A 24,881-nucleotide genomic window follows, 5' to 3' on the forward strand; every position below is an offset into this window, starting at 1 on the left:
TTAGCAGGTCACAAAAGCTGTGACAAGCCTTCACATGACTGACACAGATTCTTCCCCTACAAGCCCCTTTCTGTCTATCTCTCCCTCTCTAGTTTAACTGCTGTCACCTCCATCTACCTCCGGGCTGTGCCATCCCTGTCCCTGTGGCCTTTCTAGCCAGGGGCCACTGCTCAGCCACACCCTGTGGATCCCTGGACTCCGGGTGTCTGCTCACTCACCCTCCCCTCCCACATTGCTTTGGGATTCTCTTCGTTTTCTAGGCTTTTTCATTGCTAACAAGCATGGGGAAAAGATGAAGATAGTTTCAACTTAAAGCTTCTGAAAAGACAGAAGCTGCCCTGTGTGGGTGCCCCAGTCCTGTGGCTTCCACGCCTGCCCTGCACCGGTGGAAACTGCTCTGGTAACTGCTTGGTCCCCAGGAACATTCTGCTTCATCTCCCTTCCTTTCCCTCCCCCTCTTGGACACCCAGGCCCCATCGGATTGTGGAGGCCTGATAGTCCTGCGAGCTGAGGGTAGAGGTGAGGCCTCCTTCTCCGCACTCAGTTCTGCCCCACCTGGCCTCTCTACTCAGGTGTGCTGACCAGGATCTGTCCCTCCCATGGTTCTCATGAAAAGCTTCTGGTATCAGATAGTCTCTCTTCCCTGCTGGCAAAACCTGGTCTGAGCATTTGCTTGACCTGGGCCATGCCTTATCCCTGCCTCTTGCCCTTGCTTACTAGGTCTGGGTCGGGGCCCCCTTCACTCCCTCATCTCTGCCACCCCATAGGGGAGCTTCCCTAGGCCTGGTGAGGCCAAGCCCTTTGGGATCATTTGGCTACACTAACCAGTCGAAGCCCAGCTTTCCACTCACAGACTGGCATACACCCCCTCCTGGCATCCCGGCTTCCCCTCTGAATCTTGTTGTCTGAGATACCCCAGTCTCCCAGAACCTCACACGTCCCACGTGGACTCTTTCCTGGCTGGGCCATGGCTACCCCCTGGTGGCTCAGGGAAGTCCCCCCAAAGACCTTTTACTCTATCCCTGCCCAGGCACCTGACGCTCCCGTCATTTCTCCCCGGCTCCACCCCAGGCTCAGGGACACTGAGCCGGCCTGTTGGCTTTCTGAGAAGTCACCTCATATCCCTGAGCTGCAGCAACAGCCACCTGTTCCTCTTGAGCGACCTGAGTGGGTAATGGAACCTTGGGAGGGCTCGGGGAGAGGCAGGCTCTGAAGTCACGTGGGGACATTCCTAGAGACCAGTTCTTAGGGCTCATTTGCATGAAAGCAAAGCCTGGATTCCTTTGTGGGATTATCAGCACAAAGCGCTGGACAGGCCTCTGTGGACCCTAAGAAATGCCAAATGTGGTCAGCAGGCTGTGATGGATGAAGAACAGCCAGGTTCAAAGGCAAGGGCCCTGCAGGCGCAGCTGCCTGCCGTATTTGCGTGCTACGTGAATAGAATGGAGCCATCCTACACTTTAGACGGGGGTAAACAGAGTCCTGTTTTATAGCATTAATCTCAATTTCACGCCATAACATTATGAGCCCGTTCCTAACATGCTGCATTTATGCAGTTACAGGGAAAGTCCACGTGCAGCCCTGGCTACCATTTCCTCCTCCACCACCAAGTCTGATTAGATGTGGTGGCTCCAGGCCACAAGGTGACGTTTCTGGCCTCTCAAGACTGTGCCTATTTAAAATAAATCTGCCATTCATCATTTATGTCTCAAACCTGAACTGAATAGCACCTTGGTTCCAAGCACTCTTTGTCAGATCATGTGTGCATTTTTTATTTCATGTAATTATGGACACCTCATTCTTTCCTAGCTCAAGACTGACCCTCACTTTGGAGGAGGGCATCACATGGCCATACCAGATACAGAAATGGTATTTAGTGCAGTGCAACTCTGAGGCTCAAAACGTGAATGAAAACACCCTTGAGGTGATGCAATAAGAGCTTTCCCCTCTCTGACGTTGCTCCCTCAAAATCCACCCTCCATCCATCAAGACGGCCCATGTGTTCACCTGCACCCATACCTCTGACTTCAAGGCAAGTTTTCAGGACACTCGTAGGACCAAGAGTCTTTCAGTTTTATTTGCACTCATTGTTTTCACTCTGCAGATGAAGACACCAGGCAAATGGTTGACCTGAATGGTGGGGAAATTCAATCACTGCTTTTTAACTATTAATAGCTAGTCCTTCCCAAGTGAGGACAATTCTAATTCATTTAGTAACTCCCCAGTGACAACAACAAGGTTCTCAGACTTGAGGGAGCTCCAGCATCCCCAGGAGGGCTTATTAAAACACAGATCCTTGCACCCCACCCCTCATGTTTATTTCTGACTCAGGAAGTCTGAGTGGCTCCTCAGTCCTTCTCTCAGCTTCCCAGGCGATGCTGGGACTGCTGGCACTCAGAACCATAACCTACAATTCCATGGGCTCTGTCACTTGAGTTACCTCCCTAGCTTCATAGGTCCTTGCACCATCCCCCACCCTCATGATCACCATGAATTCCTCACCCCAGGGTCAAGCTCAGTTCCTGAGTTTCCCTCCCCTGGGTGCAAGTGTGTGTGACCACAGTAATGTCTGGTCACCTGTAGGCTCAGGTGAAGTGCCCCCTTCTTCAGCAATCCTTAACGTTGCCCCCTTGGCCCCTCCACAGTTTCCTGGGCAAACCTTCAGCCTTGCAAGCACCACACTCTATTCTGATCCCCAGTTAATTTGTGGGTGTCACCGGCGTTCAGAGCTGTGTGTAGAATGGTACCCAGTCAGCACTTGTTGAATGCAAAGCTCCCACTCACTGAGTGAGCTTACCTGGGAGAGCAGGCCGGGGAGCTGGACAAAATGCATAAAAATGAAAAAGTCAACCTGCCTCCCCTGTGACTTAGGGGGTGAGGACAGGTTACACTGTAAGTGAACTGGGGGAAATCTAAAGGAAATTTTTCAGTTCATTATTGAACTGAATTATAGGCAGTCCCCAGGTTACAAATAAGATGGATTCTGCAGGTTTGTTCTTAAGTGGGAACAGGTACATTTACTCTGTTACCGGTAATAGCCTCTGTTCATAGGTGAGAGTCGTGGTCAGTTGGATGTTGGTAACTCCAGGACTGCTTGCACTGAACATGCCTGAGAAAGGCGGGGCTCTTCAGGATTCTGCAGTGAAGGATTTTAGCTGCCTCCAGTCAACAGGTGAACCCTGCGTGGCCAACAGTGTCCATTTCCCTGCGTGGGGTGATGGCAGGAACAGGATGGAGCTGGTGGCTTTCTGCAGAAGAGATGCCTGATCTAATTATTCACATCCTGAAAGGTGTCGGGGGCATTTGTACACGGCTGTTTTACAGTCTCTTTAAAGGGTGGTGAATCTGCCACAGGCAGCTTGCAGCAGGCTGATGCAGAGGACACGTGAAGTACAGTCACTGGCAAGCCATGCCAATAAATGGACACGGTGCTACTGTTGTCATGGAGATCAAAAGAGAAGGTTTCTTACAGCGGGTGGGGGAGGGGAGGGATTTGGAGGCTGGAGAAAGGACACCTGGGGGTGAAGGAGGCGGTTTAGGAAGATTCAGGAGGGAAAACAAGGCAGACACAGAAATGAGAGACATGCCAGAATCGTTGGCGGGTCCCAAGGCAGGGGAGGGAAGAGCAAAATCTGATGTGGGAAGACCGGTCTTCACGCCAGCAGCCTGCCAAGGAGAGGCACAGCCCGCTCATAACGCACTGCGCTCCGAGGGCTTGAGAAAAGGCAGAGAGGACACTGTAAAAGGCAGCGCAGAGGGGACGCTCCCCCATGGACAGGGGCTCAGTTTCGATGTTTGAACGTTAAAGGGGGCCCTTCGCACTGTTGTTGCTGTTTATTTGTTTGAGTCCCTAAACTCACTTTCCAAAGTGCTCTTTTAATCCATCTGACATGGACTAAGCACCACATGAGAGTATGTATCTGCAGTTCTGTCCTTATTGTAAAGACCTGTCACTCACCAGCCAGGTGAATAAGTGAACAAACTCTAGAATTCTTTTTTTTTTTTTTTTAAAGAAAAAAAAATGAATGATGACATCCATCTAAATTGGCTCCTCAGAAGCTCTTTCAGCCTTGATAGGGCCTGGGGAATGGGCTGGACCCCTCCAAGTCCTGCCTCAGTGACCATCATCAGGTTACTGTGTGGGCCTGCAAGCCCAGGGGAGCATGGAAGCCAGGAAGCCAGCCCTGCCCCCAGTCCACGGTCCTGGCTGCTGAGCTGGCTGCTGGGTGCCCCTCGGCTGTGGCTGAACCAGCCTCTCTACAGCAGCCAAGTCCTCGGTCTGCGGCCCAGGCATCTCTGCTCACTCCACACCCTTTCCATCTGCCCCTTAGCCAGGCTGACCACACCTGTGGTTCAAGGAGTAGGGCACCGGTCCCATATGCCGGAGGTGGTGGGTTCAAACCCAGCCCCGGCCAAAAAAAAAAAAAAAAAAACCTGTACCTGCCTGAGAAAGGTGGGGTTCTTCAAATCCAGGATTCTGAAGAATGCTGAAGGCTTTTAGCTGCCTCCAGTCAACAGGTGGGATTGCCCAGCTCTTCTGCTGCGCCTCACGTGTGTTTAAAACCATCCTCTTCTCCATCTACAAAAACATATTCTGAGATGTCCTCTGTGTTGAAGTTCTGATTTGGTCAGGGGGGGAAAATGGGTGAAATGTCATGTCTATGGGAATGCTTGCGTGCTAGAGTTGGCAGTCGTGTTTTGAAAACCAGACATTTACTATGGAATGGTGACCACCAGAAGGGGCAGAGTGATCAGTTCTCCTGTTCAGTGGTGATGTGTGTGTGCCGATGGAGAACCAGGGGGAGAGGGCTCCTGGCAAGCTGGACACTGGGTGGCCATGCAGAGAACAAGAAAAGGGCTGTGAATTGAAAGCAGGAAGAACATTCTTTAACAGGGACTTTCAAAGGTGGGAAGATGTAAGAGGGGTGGGACCCCCACTCTTTTCTAGGTAATCACAGAGAAACTCGGGCCAGCAAGGAAGGTCCAGGAGCCATTACTTTAAATAGACAACCGCAGAGACCAGATTTCACAGCAGGCACGGCTGACAGCTGGGAAGACAGGGCATGGCCAGAGAGGCTTCTTAGGAAATTTGCCTTCTCCAATACTGTGCAACCCAGATTCAAAATATGTTTCACGATCCTTACCTAATTTCTTCTTTTTCCTTTCTTCTTAGCCCCCCATTAATCCTACTCCCTTAGTTACATGAAAGTGAATAAATCATTACTCCCACCCATTTGATCAGTTGTTCTTCAGTGCTAATTAATAGCGGCAGGACAATGTTCTAAAACTATCTTCTCCACAAGGAGGTCTTTCCTATGTGCCCCGGCCAGCCTTCTCCCTTTATTCCAAGTAGACAGACACATGCTCTAAGAAAACCATCTTGAAAGCCTCAACTAAAAAAATTTTCAAGTAAAGGCTTTATGCACTATCTTGTCTGGGGATGACATGGAGCCCACTGCTGGACACATGGCTGACAGGGTCTCCACTCCTATGTACCCCACCCACAATAGATCACGTTCGTAACTCAGGGAGGGCCTTCTGTGTCACAGCCCCTAAGAGTCACTACACCTCATGGGCAAAACCCCTGCCTTTGTGGGTTTATTTCAGAGACCTTATTTTTAAAAATGTCCTCAAGGATTTCTTTAATTTAAACACATCTCTAAATTTCAATATGATTATTCTCTTACAAATTAATAAAAGAATTTAAGTTTTGCTGGACAGATGGAGAATTTTTTGCTTGCTTTTATGCAATTGAATATTTTCTCTTTGTGTGACCTATTGAATTTCTCTATAATGAGAAATGCTTTGTTGATTATAACTTAACAAACTGAATGCACAAGCTTTGCAAAAGCACAAAAAGTCATCTGAGGCTCTGTGAGTGGTTCAAACTAAATACACTTGGTAGCATATCCTGAGTTAGAATTTCCTCATCTGTAAAAAGGATAATGAGACTTTTGGGAATTATTGGGAAAGCCGATGGAATAATATGTATAAAGCACCTCATGCAACAATTGGAAACGTAGGTGGTCGGGTGGTAGAGATGATGGCAATGATGGGGGACTGTGGTGGCAGCAAGGTTGACTTTGGAGGTGGGAGTATTTGTGGTGACAGTGATGGTGGTGGTGATATCTGGGTGGGGAAACAGGAGATCATGGCAGTGATTTGCTGGTGGGGCAGTGACAAATGCAATGGCAAAGGTGGTGGGAGTGACAGGTGGCTGTAATGTGATGGTCATGGCAGTGATGCTGGCACTGACGGTAGTGAGGTTGGTGATGACATGGCGTAGCTGCTTTGGGTGGTGGTGATGGTAGTCACAGTGGTGTTGGCAGCGATGAAGGTGGGGACAATGGAGGTGGAGAAGGTAGCAGTGATGACAGTGGTCTTGGCCATCATGGGGACATGGAGGGGCGCTTCTGGTGTTGGCAGTGAGGATGGAGGTGGAGAAGGTAGTAGTGATGATGGTGGTCTTGGCCATCATGGGGACATGGAGCGGCACTGCTGGTGTTGGCAGAGGGGATGGAGGTGGAGAAGGTAGTAGTGATGACGGTGGTCTTGGCCATCATGGGGACATGGAGTGGTGCTTCTGGTGTTGGCAGAGGGGATGGAGGTGGAGAAGGTAGTGGTGATGACGGTGGTCTTGGCCATCGTGGGGACATAGAAGGGCCCTGCTGGTGTTGGCAGTGGGGATGGAGGTGGAGAAGGTAGTAGTGATGACGGTGGTCTTGGCCATCGTGGGGACATAGAAGGGCCCTGCTGGTGTTGGCAGTGGGGATGGAGGTGGAGAAGGTAGCAGTGATGACGGTGGTCTTGGCCATCGTGGGGACATAGAAGGGCCCTGCTGGTGTTGGCAGTGGGGATGGAGGTGGAGAAGGTAGCAGTGATGACGGTGGTCTTGGCCATCATGGGGACATGGAGGGGCACTGCTGGTGTTGGCAGTGAGGATGGAGGTGGAGAAGGTAGTGGTGATGACGGTGGTCTTGGCCATCATGGGGACATGGAGTGGCGCTTCTGGTGTTGGCAGTGGGGATGGAGGTGGAGATGGTAGTAGTGATGACGGTGGTCTTGGCCGTCATGGGGACATGGAGGGGCGCTTCTGGTGTTGGCAGTGGGGATGGAGGTAGAGAAGGTAGTAGTGATGATGGTGGTCTTGGCCGTCGTGGGGACATAGAGAGGCGCTTCTGGTGTTGGCAGTGGGGATGGAAGTGGAGAAGGTAGTAGTGATGACGGTGGTCTTGGCCATCATGGGGACATGGAGCAGCACTTCTGGTGTTGGCAGTGAGGATGGAGGTGGAGAAGGTAGTGGTGATGATGGTGGTCTTGGCCATCATGGGGACATGGAGCGGCGCTTCTGGTGTTGGCAGTGGGGATGGAGGTGGAGAAGGTAGTAGTGATGATGGTGGTCTTGGCCATCATGGGGACATGGAGTGGCGCTTCTGGTGTTGGCAGTGGGGATGGAGGTGGAGATGGTAGTAGTGATGACGGTGGTCTTGGCCGTCATGGGGACATGGAGGGGCGCTTCTGGTGTTGGCAGTGGGGATGGAGGTAGAGAAGGTAGTAGTGATGATGGTGGTCTTGGCCGTCGTGGGGACATAGAGAGGCGCTTCTGGTGTTGGCAGTGGGGATGGAAGTGGAGAAGGTAGTAGTGATGACGGTGGTCTTGGCCATCATGGGGACATGGAGCAGCACTTCTGGTGTTGGCAGTGAGGATGGAGGTGGAGAAGGTAGTGGTGATGATGGTGGTCTTGGCCATCATGGGGACATGGAGTGGCGCTTCTGGTGTTGGCAGTGAGGATGGAGGTGGAGAAGGTAGTGGTGATGATGGTGGTCTTGGCCATCATGGGGACATGGAGTGGCGCTTCTGGTGTTGGCAGTGAGGATGGAGGTGGAGAAGGTAGTGGTGATGATGGTGGTCTTGGCCATCATGGGGACATGGAGTGGCGCTTCTGGTGTTGGCAGTGGGGATGGAGGTGGAGATGGTAGTAGTGATGACGGTAGTCTTGGCCATCATGGGGACATGGAGGGGCACTTCTGGTGTTGGCAGTGGGGATGGAGGTGGAGATGGTAATAGTGATGATAGTGGTATTGGCCATCGTGGGGGCATAGAGGGGCGCTGCTGGTGTTGGCAGTGGGGATGGAGGTGAATTAGGTAGTAGTGATGACGGTGGCCTTGGCCGTCATGGTGACATGGAGGGGCGCTTCTGGTGTTGGCAGTGGGGATGGAGGCGGTGAAGGTAGTAGTGATGACAGTGGTATTGGCTGTCGGGGGAACATAGAGGGGCGCTGCTCGTGTGGACAGTGGGGATGGTGACAGTGCGCAGGTGGTGGTAGAAGTGGTGAATGTTGATCAGTGGTGATGGTCATCTGGTGGGGGATGGGAGCTAGTGTAGTAATAGATATAGATATAGCGTAGAGCTGAGATAGCATACTAACTTTTAAACATAGCTGTAGTGAGATACAGTTAACATACCTTAACATTCACTGTTTTAATTGTGCAATTCAATGGTACTCCACATATTCACAGAGATGTACCACCATCCCGTCACCATAAACATTTCCCTCACACCTCACAGAAACCTGTGAGGGAAATGTTTATGGTGACCTCACAGTGACCATTGGCTGTCACTTCCACCCTCCCCCATGACCTGTTAAGATTAATCTAAAACCTCATGTTGGGGACCTGAAGGCCAAGTAAACCAAAACCTGTGTCCCACTGATAAGAAATAGCTCTTACTTCTTCCACAGCTGCAACAGCATATTCTGCATGATAACTATGGATTATATTATCACCCTGAAAAGATACAAAAACACCACCACCGTCAAATAACTCATAAGTCTAGTCCACATAGTTCTCTTCAAATTTGGAATATTAAGAAAAATAGCAGAGAGCTCACTTGTCTATTCTCTGCGATGAATATTAGCCCCTTAGGCCACCACATTACAGTGAATCATAACCAAAATTTCCTGTCCCCTTAACAGCCAATCGAAACATGAACTTTTAAAAATAAATCCAACTCTTTGGGGACTTGGATCCAATAAATAAATTTAGAAACAGAGAAACTGTATTGCAAAGGTGCTTAACACAGCATTTATAGTAGTAAATAATTTAGGAAACAACATCCTGACAATGAAAAATTATAAAATAGGCCTGGCACCTGTAGCTTAGTGGCTAGGGCGCCAGCCACATACATTGGAGCTGGCAGATTGGAATCCAGCCCAGGCCTGCCAAACAACAATGACAACTACAACCAAAAAATATCCGGGCATTGTGGTGGGCGCCTGTAGTCCCAGCTACTTGAGAGGCTGAGGTAAGAGAATCTCTTAAGCCCAAGAGTTGGAGGTTGCTGTGACCTGTGACACCACAGCACTCTACCCAGGGAGACATAGTGAGACTCTGTCTCAAAAAAAAAAAAAAAAAAAAAGAAAAGAAAAATTATAAAATAAAACAAAACAGCAATGTGATGAAATATGATTCTTAAAGGCTATAAACATGGGAATATGCTAGTATATTAAATGAAAAAAACTCAGGCACCAAATTGCACAGCCTATGAACACAACTATGTGGGGGGAAGTTCATTGACTTTAGAGAAATCAACTGTGAAACAAGACGCACAGGGTTGCACGGGAGTAGCGCTTGTGTACTTTTATCATAACTTGAGATAATTTTTTTGTAATATATTTTGCAGAGGTATCAAATAAGGAAACATAACCTTCATTTTATGACTACCAAGACTAAAATTTAGTTTCTCTAAAAAATGTGAATAATTTTATGTTTATTACTAACAAATTATGGAGACTAAACTGAACAAGAACACCTGTGTCATCTATTATACTTAAGCTAATTAGAATGTGTTTTTACCCGTGGAGAGAAAAAAGGGGACGATTTCTCCATCTCCAATCTGTACAACCACATTATCCTCTCCCCTCCCCCAAAAAAGTAGATGTCAGCAAGCCTGTACCTTTACACTTGGAGAGGATTTAGCTAAATTGGTTGCTCTGTGAAAATACTTTGCTGCAGGCATCTGGCTCACTCTCTACACCTCCGTCTTCCCCTCCCTCACACAGCCCCAAACTGAGAGTCTGACTTTACCATGGCTCCCAGGGAGACTGGAAGCCTCACAGGGAGCCAGCTGAACAATTGGGATGTTTAATAGATGCAAACCTAATTTTTAAAAAGTTACTATTTATATTTATGTCACTACATATAAGATTAAAACACCATGCAAATTTTTTTACCAATACATCTTTGTTGTTAAATTTAATTTATACATGATTTTGGCAGAGAAAATTAGTTTATCAATTAATTAGATGATTTCAACGCAATTCAGTGGTTGCTATAAAACCACTTTCACATATAGTCATTGAATTCTCAAAATCTAAAATCTTTAGGTCTATTTCAAAACAAAGTGAAAGCCACCATCTACAATACAAAAGGCATCACATATGGGTGCCCAGGTCTGGACACAGGGAGCCACAGACATTGTTTTTCAGGAAGAAAGGCGTGAACAGTTAATTTAGGGCTTAGCTCTGAGCCAACTTGACTAAAAAAATAAATGGCTTACATGACTGTTTCATTGATTTCTATAAGCAACACAAATGTGAACGTGCTAAATCAGATTGTTTGTTGGGAAAAGCAACTAGAGTCCAAGAAAACCATAAAAAAAAAAAACTTGCTTTTAAAAAGAAATGTGATTTTACTGTTCTCGTGTTAACTCATACTAACTCCTAACGACAGCTGGATGCATCTGATCCCACTGGCGGGTTAACTCGAGGTGATCCATAAACACAGTGGGACCTCCTGAGCTGACCATCCCTACACTGACCACCTCCATAAGTTGGCCTAATTCTCACAGACCAGATATCAGTACAGCAGGCCTGGTGCCTTCTGTCCATCACCTCTGTATGTTGGCCAATTAGTTACAGTCCCTTGGGTGGTCAACTTAAACAAAGGTTTTACTGTATTTGCTGAATTCATCAATGCTGCTTATCTGCTTAAAATCTCTTTCTGACTTCTCCTTATAAGGCTTACATTTTGCTGGGTTTGGGGGCTCCACTCCTTCCTTTTCTCCTTAGTCTGCTGGCAGCCAGGGTGCCCCCTGCAGGCCCATCCACCATCGCACCTCCTTCCCTGAGCCTGGTGGTCCTGGCAGCCCACCTGGGCTCTGCTGCTTCTCACCACTTCAGACCACTCCGTCCCCCTTCCTGAGGCCCCAGGCTGGTCTTCACCCCAGTCCCATAGCCTAAGCTCTCCATAGCCTAAATGTTTACTTTCTCTTTCTAGGAGGACTGTAAATGCTTGCAGGACAGAGAAAGCTTTTCATAATCCTGGGAGAGCTGGATCCCCAGTTTGTGAACACACAGACCCTTTGACTAATTTAAAGTCCACAAGACCATTATCACTAGAGTACCACCTGCATGTCCTTCCTCTACCACACTGAAGCTCTGCACGTTAGCTCAAACCACACTGCCTTTGGCATGGAACTTTTCAGACAGCAGCAGAGCAGAGCTAGGTCCAGCCTCTCCCTTTCTCCTTTTAATCACCTGGAACATCATTCGGAGATGAGTCAGGTGGAAGCTTACTGAAAGAGGCTGACTTTCCCTTCCAGTGGACTCCCCTTCACATGCCAGCTTTCAACTCGGAAGCCCCATTGTCCTGGGATAGTCCCTTAGAACGCAAGTCCCATGAGGGCAGGGATTCTTTCATTGTGCTTTGTTTCATTTTTAAACCCTATTCTGTTCCCCCAGTGTCCAGAACAATGCCTGGCACACACCAGGGAAGTTCAGTGGGTACTGCTGGGTGACGGCAAGAAGGTCAGTGTCACGGCTGACCATTAGGGTATCTGGAGATGTTATGACGGTGGCATCTTCTGAAACGTTCTCATCAGCTGGACAAGTCCAAGGAAGCATGAGGGCCCGCTGAGACTCTGGTGACCTCCTGTGTGAAACAGGCGTCCCCAGAGTGTAGTCTCAGCGCCGGCCAGAGGGCCAAGGTGTCCAGCCCACCCGCGGCCCCGTGGCGCCTGCCCCACCGCAGTGATCGCTGCCCGGTTTCCATTTCCCTCAGCGGCTATGGGTGTCTCTTTGACCCTTGTCCTACCCCAAGACTTCTGGAGTGTGTTCTTTTCTTTTGAATTTAGGCTCCCAAGAAACATCTGCAAAATGGAATTATCCGTGGCTACCAAATAGGTTACCGAGAGTACAGCACCGGGGGGAACTTCCAGTTCAACATCATCAGCATCGACACCACCGGGGACAGCGAGGTCTACACCCTGGACAACCTCAGCAAGTTCACGCAGTACGGCCTGGTGGTGCAGGCCTGCAACCGGGCAGGCACGGGGCCCTCTTCTCAGGAGATCATCACCACCACCCTCGAGGACGGTGGGTTCAGCCTCGGCGCTCGCGCGGGGCCGCGGGTTCTGCAGGGCTCCGGGCTCGGGTGGGGGGATCCAGTCCCGGTGACCTCCCCGGCGCTCCTGTGCCCCGCGGGCTCCCCCTGCCGGGTCCCGCCGGCTCTGCAGGGCTCGGGTGGAGGATCCCGTCCCAGTGACCTCCCCCAGCGCTCCGATGCCCCGCGGGCTCCCCCTGCAGGGTCCCGCCGGCTCTGCAGGGCTCGGGTGGGGGATCCCGTCCCAGTGACCTCCCCCAGCGCTCTGGTGCCCCGCGGGCTCCCCCTGCCGGGTCCCCGCCGGCTCTGCAGGGCTCGGGTGGAGCATCCGGACCCAGTGACCTCCCCCAGCGCTCTGGTGCCCCGCGGGCTCCCCCTGCCGGGTCCCGCCGGCTCTGCAGGGCTCGGGTGGAGCATCCGGACCCAGTGACCTCCTCTGCGCGCTCTGGTCCCCCGCGGGCCCCCCCCCCTCACCCCCACCGGCCGGGTCCACCGGCTGTGCAGGGCTCAGGTCCGGGAGCCGGTCCCGGTGACCTCCTCCGCGTTCTGCTGCAAAGCTCCAGTGCGTGCCCAGAACCGTCTTGGTTCATTTCCTGCACAAGAATTGGGCTTTTCCCCAGTAAAACCAAGGCTGCCCCTACTACTGCAGAAGTCTAACTAGAATGCAGAAATCCCAATGATAAGAATTTCTCCCAAATCAATGTTAAGATCCCTTTCCTTTTGCGTTTTTCCTTTTCCTTTCTTCCCTCCTATTGCTTCCTATCTTCAAGCGTTCTGAGACCAGAGAGAACAAATTCTCCGATTCTCGGGGCAGATCTCACAGTGATCGCGCGCCCCCTAGCGACTGTGACGAGTTAATTCAGCCTTCCACCTTAGCACTGAAAATAACCCTAGAAGTTCAAATTTCCAGTAAAACTAGAGATAGAACACGTCTAGAGACGTGTTTTAGATGGAGAGATGAGATATGGGGTTAATTGTAATCACAAGTGGTAGACTTAAAGGCTGCGAGCTTTTACTGTGATTACCTCTTGTGCCCCTGGATCCAGAGTTGAGGAGCAAAGTGTAACTTGCGCCTGTGATGTCTGACAATTTCAACAGAGAAAGAAGTCTTGAACACTAGGGACTTTTTCTCTATCTAAATAAATAATCCTTGTAATAATAAATAAATGTATCTTTGGTTTTTGCTTCACTATCCACTTTTTAATTGAGATATAAGTTTCAGCCACTATTTTGCACCCTCACGGAGCTTCAACGTTCAAGGCCTGCCCCAGCTCAGTGTTAAGAACACTTCAAATATTTTTCTAACCTATTTCTTAACCCATAGTCTCTCTTACTTCTGACAACATGTCATAGAACTGAAAGGAAGGCTGGCGAAGATGAGGCCATGAACAAGCTTTGATCACCTTTCTGCTTTGTAGCACTTCCCATAGTCGAGCTTTCATTTTCAATGCCAGATACTATTAAATACAAGGGACTGTCCCATATAAAGTAAATGTAACTTAAAGAAGTAACATGCAAGAGTAATGGGAACGTAAATCAGACAAGCAATGTCTTCTACTCAGGCAATAAAATGAGAAGTGTACTCAAAGGAAGTCTAGACAGCCTCCCTTGAAATGTGGCCGTTAAGTTGAAAAGAGAGACTATGGTATCCTATAGGACATATGCATAAACTTATCATATTTTACTGAATTATAATATTTGTATAGGGAAGTAGCTTTTTAAATTTTATTTTGGAGATTGAGATTTTTAGATTTGGATTTTGATTACACATTAAAATATTAAACTATGTTGTTTTCTCAGTATTGCTTTGCTGATAAAACCACTGGCAGTAATTACAGATTCTAATTATTTAATTTCAGTGCCCAGTTATCCCCCTGAAAATGTTCAAGCCATCGCAACATCACCAGAAAGCATATCAATATCCTGGTCCACCCTTTCCAAGGAAGCCTTGAATGGAATTCTCCAAGGTTTCAGAGTCATTTATTGGGCTAACCTCATGGACGGAGGTAAGAGGATTAAACAAACGCATTGAGTTTTCCTGAAAGGATGCACGGTGGAATTTGCAGACCTACTTCCTAATGTACAAGGTGCAGGGTCTAGTGGGCACCTCTTTCTCAATGGACATTTCCCCCTTTTCTGTTCTCTCATCCAGATTTGAACAGGTATATAAAGCTATTTAAAACATCCCATAGCTTCAAAACTCAATGTGAAGCGCAGGGAGGGAGTGGCGCTTGGGAATGGTAGACATGGGTGTATTTTCCTAGCTATGAGCATCTCTGTCGGGGTTCTGCAGGTAGCACTGAAACCTTGATCTCTATCTGGAGTATTCTATGTAACATGTATCCCAAAATTCTGGCTTCTTCCTATTCTCTAAATAGAACTCAGCAGGAAACTTTCAAGTTCCTGTAGTTGAACTATATATAAGGGCTCGGGAAGCATGCCAGAACGCCCCCAGGAACAGGAGTGCTCGCCAGGAGGGACCTAAATCCAGAACCCTTGGTTTTTTTGTTTTGTTTTTGTTCTTTATGGTTGGCTTGGGGTTGTTTGTTTGTTTGTCTTAAGACAAAGTCTCACTATGTTGCCCTTGGTAGAGTGCTGTACAGTCCCAGCTCACAGCAACCTCAAACTCTTGGGCTTAAGCGATTCTCTTATCTCAGCCTCCCAAGTAGCTGGGACTACAGGTGCCCGCCACAGCGCCCGGCTATTTTTTTGTTGCAGTTGTCATTGTTGGTTAACAGGCCCAGGCTGGGTTTGAACCCGCCAGCCTGGGTGTATATGTGGCCAGTGCCCTAACCACTGAGCTACGGGTCCCGCCCAGCCCGCTGGTTTTGTCTTCTCTTTTTTTCTCCTCTTCTTCCCCTTCTCCTCTTCCTTCTCTTTCTTGGTCTTTCTCTTGTTTCTTTCTCTTATTTCTCTCTCTCTCTCTCTCAAGTTGTAGGATAAAATTTTCCTATTCATTTGGCACAAGACTTTGAATAAGAGAACTGCTTTGGTGGTGGCAGAATTGGGGCTGAAGTCCCCTCGGGGCCCACGCTGGTGCCCTGCCTTCTGGTGATGGATGCTGCAGACCGGCTGAGGATGCTGTGTCTGACGCACACCTGAGTGCAGCCTGTCCCAGGAAAGGCCTCCCTGCACCCAGTCCCTGTCTCTGTCCCTGGGCTTAGGTGGCCCATGCCTTCATTCTCCCCTGATCACCATTCCCAGATGACTTCTGGGCCCCCACTCCTGGACTGGACTGTCCCTTTTGTCCAGGACTTTTTTTAGCCTTTATGACTGGGTGTGGTCCTTCATGGGTGCTCAGCCCTGAGTTAGGGTGAATACAGCCAAGAGAACCTATCCCCTCCCTGCTCAGGGTCTCCTAGGTCTGTTCTCCCATCCAGGCCCCTGTCCCCATACAGGTAAACAGAACACATGGGTCTCAAAGGCTGCAGGAGATGCCGTTCCTGGTGCCAGAATAAAGGAACAAAGACACATTAGCCAAACAAGCATCTCCTATAAGAAAATGCAGGTGTTTGAGCCTTAGCTATTTCTATCTCTAAGTAGACCTGTTGGGGAATCCTCTCCACACTGACTGTAATACCTCAAACAGCACCCTGAGAGACATTTTAGAAAAATGTAGGACTTGGTCTTGGAGTAGACAGGTTAGCTGGGCACCTGCTCTGTGTGGACCTCATGGGAGACACCAATGATGCCTCATCTGCCCCGTTGCAGACCCCAGAGCCGGGAACGCGAAGATGCTGATGGACCTGGAGCCACAATTCCAGCAACACACAGCCCCGTGGAGGTTCAGGGTTAAGCAGATGATCCTATACCAACTTCACCCCTCCTCCTCCAAAGAAAAGCTTTTTTAAAAATTTCAGGGTGTTGAATAATGGAAATTTGCAAAAGCCGTGTATTTTATTGACAAAATACCATAGGATATCATTACATACACTGTTCTGATTTCTACTCCTTATCTTAAATAAATACCCTAGCACACTCACGTAAAGGCAGCATTACACTAAAATTGTTTCTTTTATTGTTCTTGTTGGCAATATTTCCAGAAGCCAGTGGTGACTTTTCATTCATAACACCCATGGTTTCAAATATCCCTAATATTTACTAACATTGACTGTTAGCATCTTAGTTCTACAATGGATGGTTTGGCTTTATACTTTTAAGGATCAAAAACATGTAATTCTTTAAGTAAAGTATGCTTAGAAGTCCATATCGTTCTTCTGAAGATACCTTTACTTCGTGGAATTAAGATCAAAGTGATGTGATTAGTTCTACACTTAATTTCCAAAGGAAAAGCAAGAAACCCTCAGAAACATAAACTGCATATGAGCAGGTAGGGAGGACCTGGGAGGGGCATTTGCAAATTAGCAGGTCACGTCATGCAGTTACTGGGGGCCTTTCCACGGACTCCTCACTGTGAATTAGCAGGTCATGTCATGCAGTTACTGGGGGCCTTTCCACGGACTCCTCACTGTGAATTAGCAGGTCATGTCATGCAGTTACTGGGGGCCTTTCCACGGACTCCTCACTGTGAATTAGCAGGTCACGTCATGCAGTTACTGGGGGCCTTTCCACGGACTCCTCACTGTGAATTAGCAGGTCATGTCATGCAGTTACTGGGGGCCTTTCCTCAGACTCCTCAGGCTGTGCCTTGCAAGCGTTGATTTTCATAGACATTGAACATACAGTAACTGTGTGAATAACTCCACCAGCTAAACCGTGGAAAAACACCCCATGCTCTGCACACACATACACACAACCACATCACACCATACACAGCCCCCCCACATAGATACAGAGGTTCTCACTGCTGCTGTGATTAGCATCTGACCCCAATACTTCTAATAATAGGTATAAGGGAGTAGTTTGTTGCTAACATGATCAGATAAAATAAATCTAGTTAGTATGTTTGATAGGGCAGGTTAAATATAAAATACTTTGCTAAAATTTCTGAGTATTTTATCATAATCAGAAAGTTAAATAATTTTTAAGGCATGACAGAAACAGTTCATTTGAGATTGCTATGAAAATAGTACAGTTTGAAAAGTCACCATTTTCGTCTGAATCTTAGCTAATTTTCATCTCTTCTCTCTTCATGACAAAAAATGATAGACTCTAAATGAAGCAACGTTTAGGAGCTCAGGAGTGTGGGGGGTGGTTGAGGGTCACTTCAGAACTTATTTCCACCTTTTTTTCCTGCCTTAAGATCCTTTGAGAATGAAACTAAGATCCTTAGTTTAATAAGTAAACTCATAAAACTATTTTGTTTAAAAAATGATAATAGAAAGAATATGATTTCTACGTGTACTTTATATGCGTGTATTAATTTCCTTGTATTCTACTCATGAATTCGATGGAAGCCTGCACTTGAACTCATGTGTGTACATGCATATTTAAACAGCCCAAGTTAGATGACAGAAATCTATGTTTAAGCCAGAGAGGGGGAAAAAAGAGCTATACAGAATGGCAAAAGGAGCGCATGGTTTCTATCTGGCTTTTTGCATCATTTTTGTGTTACTTCTGCATCTGCTGATCCTGCAGATGAGGAAGCAGACCTCAGGCAAGCTCCAGGCACAGAGCTTCTGTGGGGCCCCCGCCCTCAGCTGCATTTTCCCTGATTGTGTGTGTGTGATCTTTAATATATGAGGTTGGACAATGAAGTTTGCAAACTCACCCTAGAAAAAGTGCCATAGACGTCATTGCTGAATGAACTACAGTCACCTTCGAAGTACTCTTCTTCGGAAGCTACGTACCAATGCCGTTGCCTAGTCCACTTTTTCAAAGCACTTTTTCTAGGATGCGTTTATTAACTTAATTGTCAGACCTCACATGATGACAGCTCTGACGGCCATTCCAAAAAAGGGTTTCAGAATTACTTTGAAGAGGGGACTGGGCACTGGCATGGATGCACAGCTTCCCACGGGGAGTGCTTTGAAGGCGACCAGAGTGGTCCTCAACAGTGAGGATGTATTCAACAAACTTAATTCTCTAACTGATACAATGTAAAAGTTTCTACATCTGCAAAGACTGGCATGGCAGGTACCTTTGCTAAGGCGAAAAAGCAGGGAGGGAGAGACCGACAGCTCCAACTGCTGTCTGAATGTTCCAGAGGTGGCCGGTACTACAGTCGGCTGCTCAGTAGGTGGCCGGTACTACAGTTGGCTGCCCAGTAGGACGCCCCCCCAGACCTCGGCCTCACATATTGGTGGTCTCTTGGGGTGACCAGCGTCTCAGCTACCAGCCCTTCCCCCCAGGCTGACAGCCCTTCCTCTCTGGCTCTGCAGGTGACTCATTCTGAACCCATGAGCCAAACACCCATGGCGGTACTTAACACATCATTTGTAGGTTTCTCAAATTGCCATGTATAATATGCCAAGGATGAGAGTGCATAATGTTCCATCTTTGAATATCATTAGCTGATCCCACTCCAGAAAGCGGAGCATTTTTAGCTGGTTTCTGACACATCGGCATGTCACTTCAGTGGTGACGCCGAGAGGAGTTCACTCCAGGTAAAGAGAGGGATCTGCTGAGCCACTCAGCGGGACACAGATGAGGGGTTTTTTCTACTTTAAGTGTTTCATTTTTGGCTTTATTGAGGAAAAATTGACAAATTAAACTTGTGTATATTTGACTATGTAACGTGAACAGCTTGTTTGGACAGACGCATCCTTCGTAGCATGTCCCTTATATCTCGTAGTTACCATCCCCCCACCACCCCAGGATACAAAGTTTCAGTTATTCAAGAAGAATAAGTTCTAAAGGTCTAATGCACACCGCATAACTATAGTTAACAATACTGTTTTCTGTACTTGAAATCTGCTGAGAGGGTAGATCTTAGCTCAGATATTTGAGACTAAGTTAGGTATTTAAAAATACAAGTACATTACAGTTTGTTTAAAAAAAACAAACCTCGACCTCCAGAAGCTTTGTAGTGATAGTTAGAATGTCTACAGAGCGGGCAGCGCATGGTCCCGAGCACACAGTGGGGTGTGAGGAAGGTTCCCTGAGGGGTGGCCGCGGCTTTGGTCTTGAGTCTATAACACATAACTTGGAAAGATTTGCTCTGTGTGATGTTCTGGGGAAGTCAGTTGTGAATGATTTTTTTCCAAATGGCCGAATAGTGTCGGTATCTCACAATGACTGTGCACTGTCCCTCCAGTGACCCCAGTGTCCGGCAGATGATGGCAGGCTCCATGCCAGCCAGCTGGGACAGAGTGGGGACGCGAGCAGCGGCAGGCTCAGTGACCAGATCGTGTTTTCTTGTTCTCATCCCCCAGAGCTGGGCGAGATTAAAAACGTCACCACTACGCAGCCTTCTCTGGAACTGGATGGACTGGAAAAATACACCAACTACAGCATCCAGGTGCTGGCCTTCACCCGTGCAGGGGACGGCGTCAGGAGCGAGCAGATCTTCACCCGGACCAAAGAGGATGGTGAGAAACGGGGCGGGCGGGTGGCAGGTGGGAAGCTCTGCTCCTGCCTTGACACCCGGGCACACAGGATGCCCACATCCTCAGGCTCATCCAGCTGCTGGAGAGCCCCGGTCAGAGAGGCTCCTTTAGACGGCCGTCCTGTCTAAAGCTCAGGGCTGTGGTGGCTTTGCGCTGCAAACCCTCGCTGCGCTCCCAGAATATTCCCATGCAGTCCTGCCCATTGACTTCGCGTTGCCTCCATTTGTGTGTCCAATTCATTGCTTTTCTTGTCCCCTATAATTCTTTTCTTTCTTTTTCCCTTTGATGTTTTTGGGGGAAATCAAGTATTGATTTAATCAAAAGTGCCTTTTTATCCCAGAGAGCATGGCTACCTGTTTTGTATTCTGCTGGGATAATTTTCGTTGCTCTTTAGCTGGCTGTTAGTGCGAGCTCGGATTAAATCCATCCTCCCACTTGAAAATCATGTGCCGGTCTGAGTCCTGTTATTCTATGCCAATTGAATCACATTAGAATAAATCCTTGATTTGAGAGCTTTGTGTTAATTTTCTAAAAATTCTTACAAGAATTCGTGATAATTCAGTAAAATCTCAAGTCACTGCTGCTGGTTCAGACCATCGATTCTCATTCCATATAATTTGCATTTGGTTGTGTAGCTATTACCCAAACCTACAAAACCATCCAGCCATGTTTCTGTATTCTTGTAAGGGAAACTCTGAGAGACTTTATCTAAGCCTATTTGAAGAATAGTTGAAGGTATAATAAATAGTATAGCAGTAGTAGGGAAAAGTAGGAAAAGCAGCCTCCACCTTACGAATAGAAGGAGCAACTGAGATCAACTTAATACCTCTGTGGAACCATCCTAACATATTCCAGCACAGCAACGGGGGTGGGGGGGTAGACTAGACACCAGTACCCCCAAGTGCCGGGCTGACTCGCCTCTGCAATCTGCAGGGGCTCTGTTCCCCAGGACACAGGGCAGCATAGGATGGGAGCGCTCTTACCCACCGCTCATTAACTCCCAGATATCAGTGAGGTGATGTCTATACTGTCTCCCCCACAGCCACAGTATGCCGTTCCCTCCCACATCTGTCCTGTGGAAGCAAAGCTGCAGACACTGCTCAGAGGCCAGGAGAGACCCGTCAGCCCTTCTGCCCCCGAATCAGAGCTTGCCCCAGCTCTACCCCTCACTCCACTCTCCCCCTGGTCAGCCATCCCACCCATCCACCCTCACGTGACATTTTCACCATCTGTGTAGCTCTTTAGCGTTGTAGTGTCTGCAAACAAATCCATCCTGGCTCACTTTCATTTTTTCTAGAACACACAGGTAGTTCTTCCTGGGAATTGCAGGTATCAGCCAGTTCTGTCCAAAGAAATTGGATTATTTAGCCCCGTCACCGTGGGACTTTGGCCACCTTACCTAATCTCAGAACAGGACTGTCCTGTTCTTCTAAGTTACTGTGACAATCAGACTGCATGCAATCGGTGTGTAAAAATTGAAGTGGCATGTGACGACACCCAGCCTGACACAGGGCGGGCTGCCACCTGACACTCGTGTTCGAGTACTTGCTCTCCCCCACTCCTTCAGAGCGGGGGAGGAATATTCTTTTGCCTTGCTAAGCAATAAGGCAAATGTCACTGGAATTATTATTTAAAGAGCAAATTGATCAGCAACAAAAATTTTCACATCTGCACTTCTTCAGAGGATGTGCAGAGACTCAACAAGGTGACTTGGGATCAATTTTTAATTAATTCTCCAGTATTAGAAACCATGGAGTTCTTCTAAGTCAATGTCTTGACCCCGAAGCCCAAAGCCTAATTTTTCAGTGAAATATTCTCTGCTTTTGAATCCAGTACTGACAGTATATGGAGATGCCCCTGATCAGGGGTCCTCAAACTGCGGCCCATGGGCCACATGAGGTGGTGTGATTGTATTTGTTCCTGTTTTGTTTTTTTACTTCAAAATAAGATATGTGCAGTGTGCATAGGAATTTGTTCATAGTTTTTTTCTTTTAACTATAGTCCAGTCCTCCAACAGTCTGAGGGACAGTGAATTGGCCCCCTGTTTAAAAAGTTTGAGTACCCCTGCCCTTGATTGTGACAGACCCTTCCTTGGGACACACTCACCCCAGGGACGAGGTGATGAATTCTACTCAGGCTGGTGGCATGGAACAAAGACTGTGCAGACCTGAGGGTCAATATTTATTTAGAACGAATCAGTATTTTCGAAACGAGGTGGAGCAATGATTAAGTAAAAGAAGAGAAAAATTGGTGTATCAATGAATTTATTTCCTAGATTCACATGAAAAGTTAATGAGTTTAGAAATGGTGAGGAGCCATGCCAGCCACTTTTGCAGGCTCTAATAGAAATAGGCATTGGAGCAGTTTACAGAGTTGAATGCAATTTTTTTTAGGGTCTGGTCAAAAGAAGAGGGCCGGCTAATCATCAGAGAAGAAATGCTTAATCAGACCCTGCTTACAGGGTCTAGAAAGTTTGTCATTTTGAAGTTTGGATTACACCGCCAATTTCAATTAAATTATAGAAGTATAGATAGATTTTTTAGTAAAATGCTGACTGCCAACGTTTACTGAGTTTTCTCTATGAGTTGCTATTTGGTTGGAGTCCTGGTGATGACTAATGTTCTCACCAGCAAAGTAACATGTTAACAGCAAAATTCAACTCAGTCCACTTTGCTGGACACGTCTAGTCTTTCTAACCCAAGGACCTGAAGGTTTAAATGGTGTTATTAGGTTACCGATCATCCTAAAAGGGAAAATTTTGTAAACTCCTAAAAAGTTCACTTTCACAAGGGATTATTTGCCATAGAAATATTTGCTTAGAGACCAGGTCTCTTGCTCTTTGAGTAGTTTCTCAGCCTCTGCTAAGGGTTCTCGGGCTCATGGACAGCCTCTCGGGTCTGTGGTCACATTCCTGGATCCACAGACATAGTCCCAGTCCCATAAATCTGGTCTCAAATCCACACCCATATGCTCAGGGGCTGTGAGAATTGCTGGAGTTCCAGATTCTCTCCCCAAACTCGGTCAATGAGAACTTGTAGCTCTGTTATCACAGCAAGAACACAAAAGATGATCTGGCGATCTGGCTTTCTGTTTCTGAGCACAAGACAACTAATTTTGACTTCTAAAATATGTGTGAAATCCTAATATCATTTTATCCACTGATATCATATGCTGAGCAAATCTGTAGGGAAGGAGAACTCCAACAGAATGCAATCTATTAAGTTTCCGATTGTTACTTTCACTCTGCAGGCATAAGCTACTTTCAGCCTGGATCCCTTATGCAAAAGCCAATAATGTATATGTATGAACAGAGACAGCCATGTTAGAGTTCAAAAATTTTCTGAGTCCATTCTTAAAGCACCTGGCTCTGAAGGCAGTGTGAGGAGGCAGCAGAGGTGTAAACTGTGACCTCTGCTCTCTGCACCATCAGCAACGATCTCTTTGGCAAACTCTCTGAAAGTAGAGCTGGGAGGGAGCAAAAAGTAAACAGGTACCAGGATACTTCTGAGTCCTCTGGCCACCCACAGCTTCAACCACACACACCCTTGAAGGCATGGACAGCCTGTGCCTGTGTGTGAGAGCTTGGGTAATTATGGGACAGACCACACCTTGGTAGGCCTTAAAGGTGTGGATTGCGTGTGTGTGTGTGTGTGTGTGTGTGTGTGTGTGTGTGTTTACATAACCATTAGCAGAGCTGCCCTTCATAGGAACCCAAGCCACCGTATACCTGGGAGGCCGGCCCACCAATACTGCTTTGGACCCCAGGCTCGTACAGCCTATGGGATCCTTCCCCACACAGTAGTAACAGGAATGACCTCACAGACCAGACTGTCCTGGAAGAGAGCCTACCAGTGGCTTCCAAAAATCCCACTACAGCAGTGGTTCTCAAAGTAGGCTCCTACTATGCCCAAGGGATCCTGGGCAGGGCTCAGAGGTGCCCGTGGTCAGTGAGGGGTGCAGTGGATGGCTCCTTCCTCACCCCCAGCACCACCTTAAGAACCGCTGCACTTCCACAGGTGTTATATACTGGTTTTCCACCATGATGTTTTGGTGAAGGGATCGGGTATTTAAAAGAATATTTGAAAACCACTGCTCTTGTGAGAACATAGCCAAAACTATCAGAGTCTTGTGGCCACGGATGAGAAATGGGATGTGTGTGCACTGTGTGGGGAGGTGGCAGGTGTGAGTGTGGACACCCCTCCAGGATAATGGCATCTGTGAAGAAGCCACTGCAGATGGACATGGCTCCCTGGCAGACCACATGTGTGCACAGGCCCTGCCAGGGCTCATTACTCAGAGCAGAAACCTGGTGATAAAAGCACGGAGCTGCCGCAGGGCTGGGTGAGGCTGTGCCAGATGTCTGTCCGGCTGTCAGACTGCAAGCCACATGTACCGTTTCCAACACTGACTTTCATGTTTTACTTTAAGATAGTCATGAGAGGCCTTACCGTCCTGTACTCATTTTCTATGCTATGTAACAAATCACCACAACCGCAGCCCTTACAACAATACAAGTGTGTTACCTTGTCAGACCCAGGACCCCGCAGGTGAAACTGGGGAACAGGCTGGGGCTGTGGTTCTGTCTGGGATTGGGGTCTTCACCCAAGCCCCCTGGTGATAGATATGATTGCTTCTGTGGTGGCAGGGCTGGGGTAATCAGCTCCCGGGGGCTGCCCACAGTCACTGTCATGCAACTCCTCCCCATTGTGGCCAAGCAGTGTGTCCCCATGGCTTCCAATCCCTCTCTGACCTCCAGATCCCTTAAGGGTTTCATCCCATTAAATCCAGTCCACCCAGACATTAACTTAAAGTCCAGTGACTAGGACTTTAATTGTATCTGTAGAACCCCTTCAACTTTGCCACATCACATGACCTGACAGTGAGGAATGATCCACCCATCATAGTGACAGGCACTGCCCACCCACCAGGAGGAATTACACAGGTGTGTACACCAGAGGGTGAGGATCTCGGAACCATCTTAGAATTCTGCCTACCATGCTGCAGCTATTGAAACCATTTTCTACCCATTGGGAAAATCTGTACTGAATATC

At 47.9% G+C, this 24,881-nt stretch overlaps 1 protein-coding gene across 3 annotated transcripts in view; it reads left to right on the forward strand.

The window, feature by feature from the left end:
* The window catches only part of DSCAM (DS cell adhesion molecule), a 738,786-nt gene that overhangs the window by 613,154 nt on the left and 100,751 nt on the right, over nt 1-24,881 (forward strand). For all 3 annotated transcript variants that reach the window (XM_053565720.1, XM_053565722.1, XM_053565721.1), the window contains 3 exons: nt 12,135-12,375; nt 14,242-14,388; nt 19,657-19,812. In XM_053565720.1, the coding sequence (XP_053421695.1) occupies nt 12,135-12,375; nt 14,242-14,388; nt 19,657-19,812 (544 nt within the window). The remainder of the gene's footprint in view (nt 1-12,134; nt 12,376-14,241; nt 14,389-19,656; nt 19,813-24,881) is intronic.

The sequence above is a fragment of the Nycticebus coucang genome, chromosome 16, assembly GCF_027406575.1.
Source record: "Nycticebus coucang isolate mNycCou1 chromosome 16, mNycCou1.pri, whole genome shotgun sequence".
Taxonomy (NCBI): Eukaryota; Metazoa; Chordata; class Mammalia; order Primates; family Lorisidae; genus Nycticebus; species Nycticebus coucang.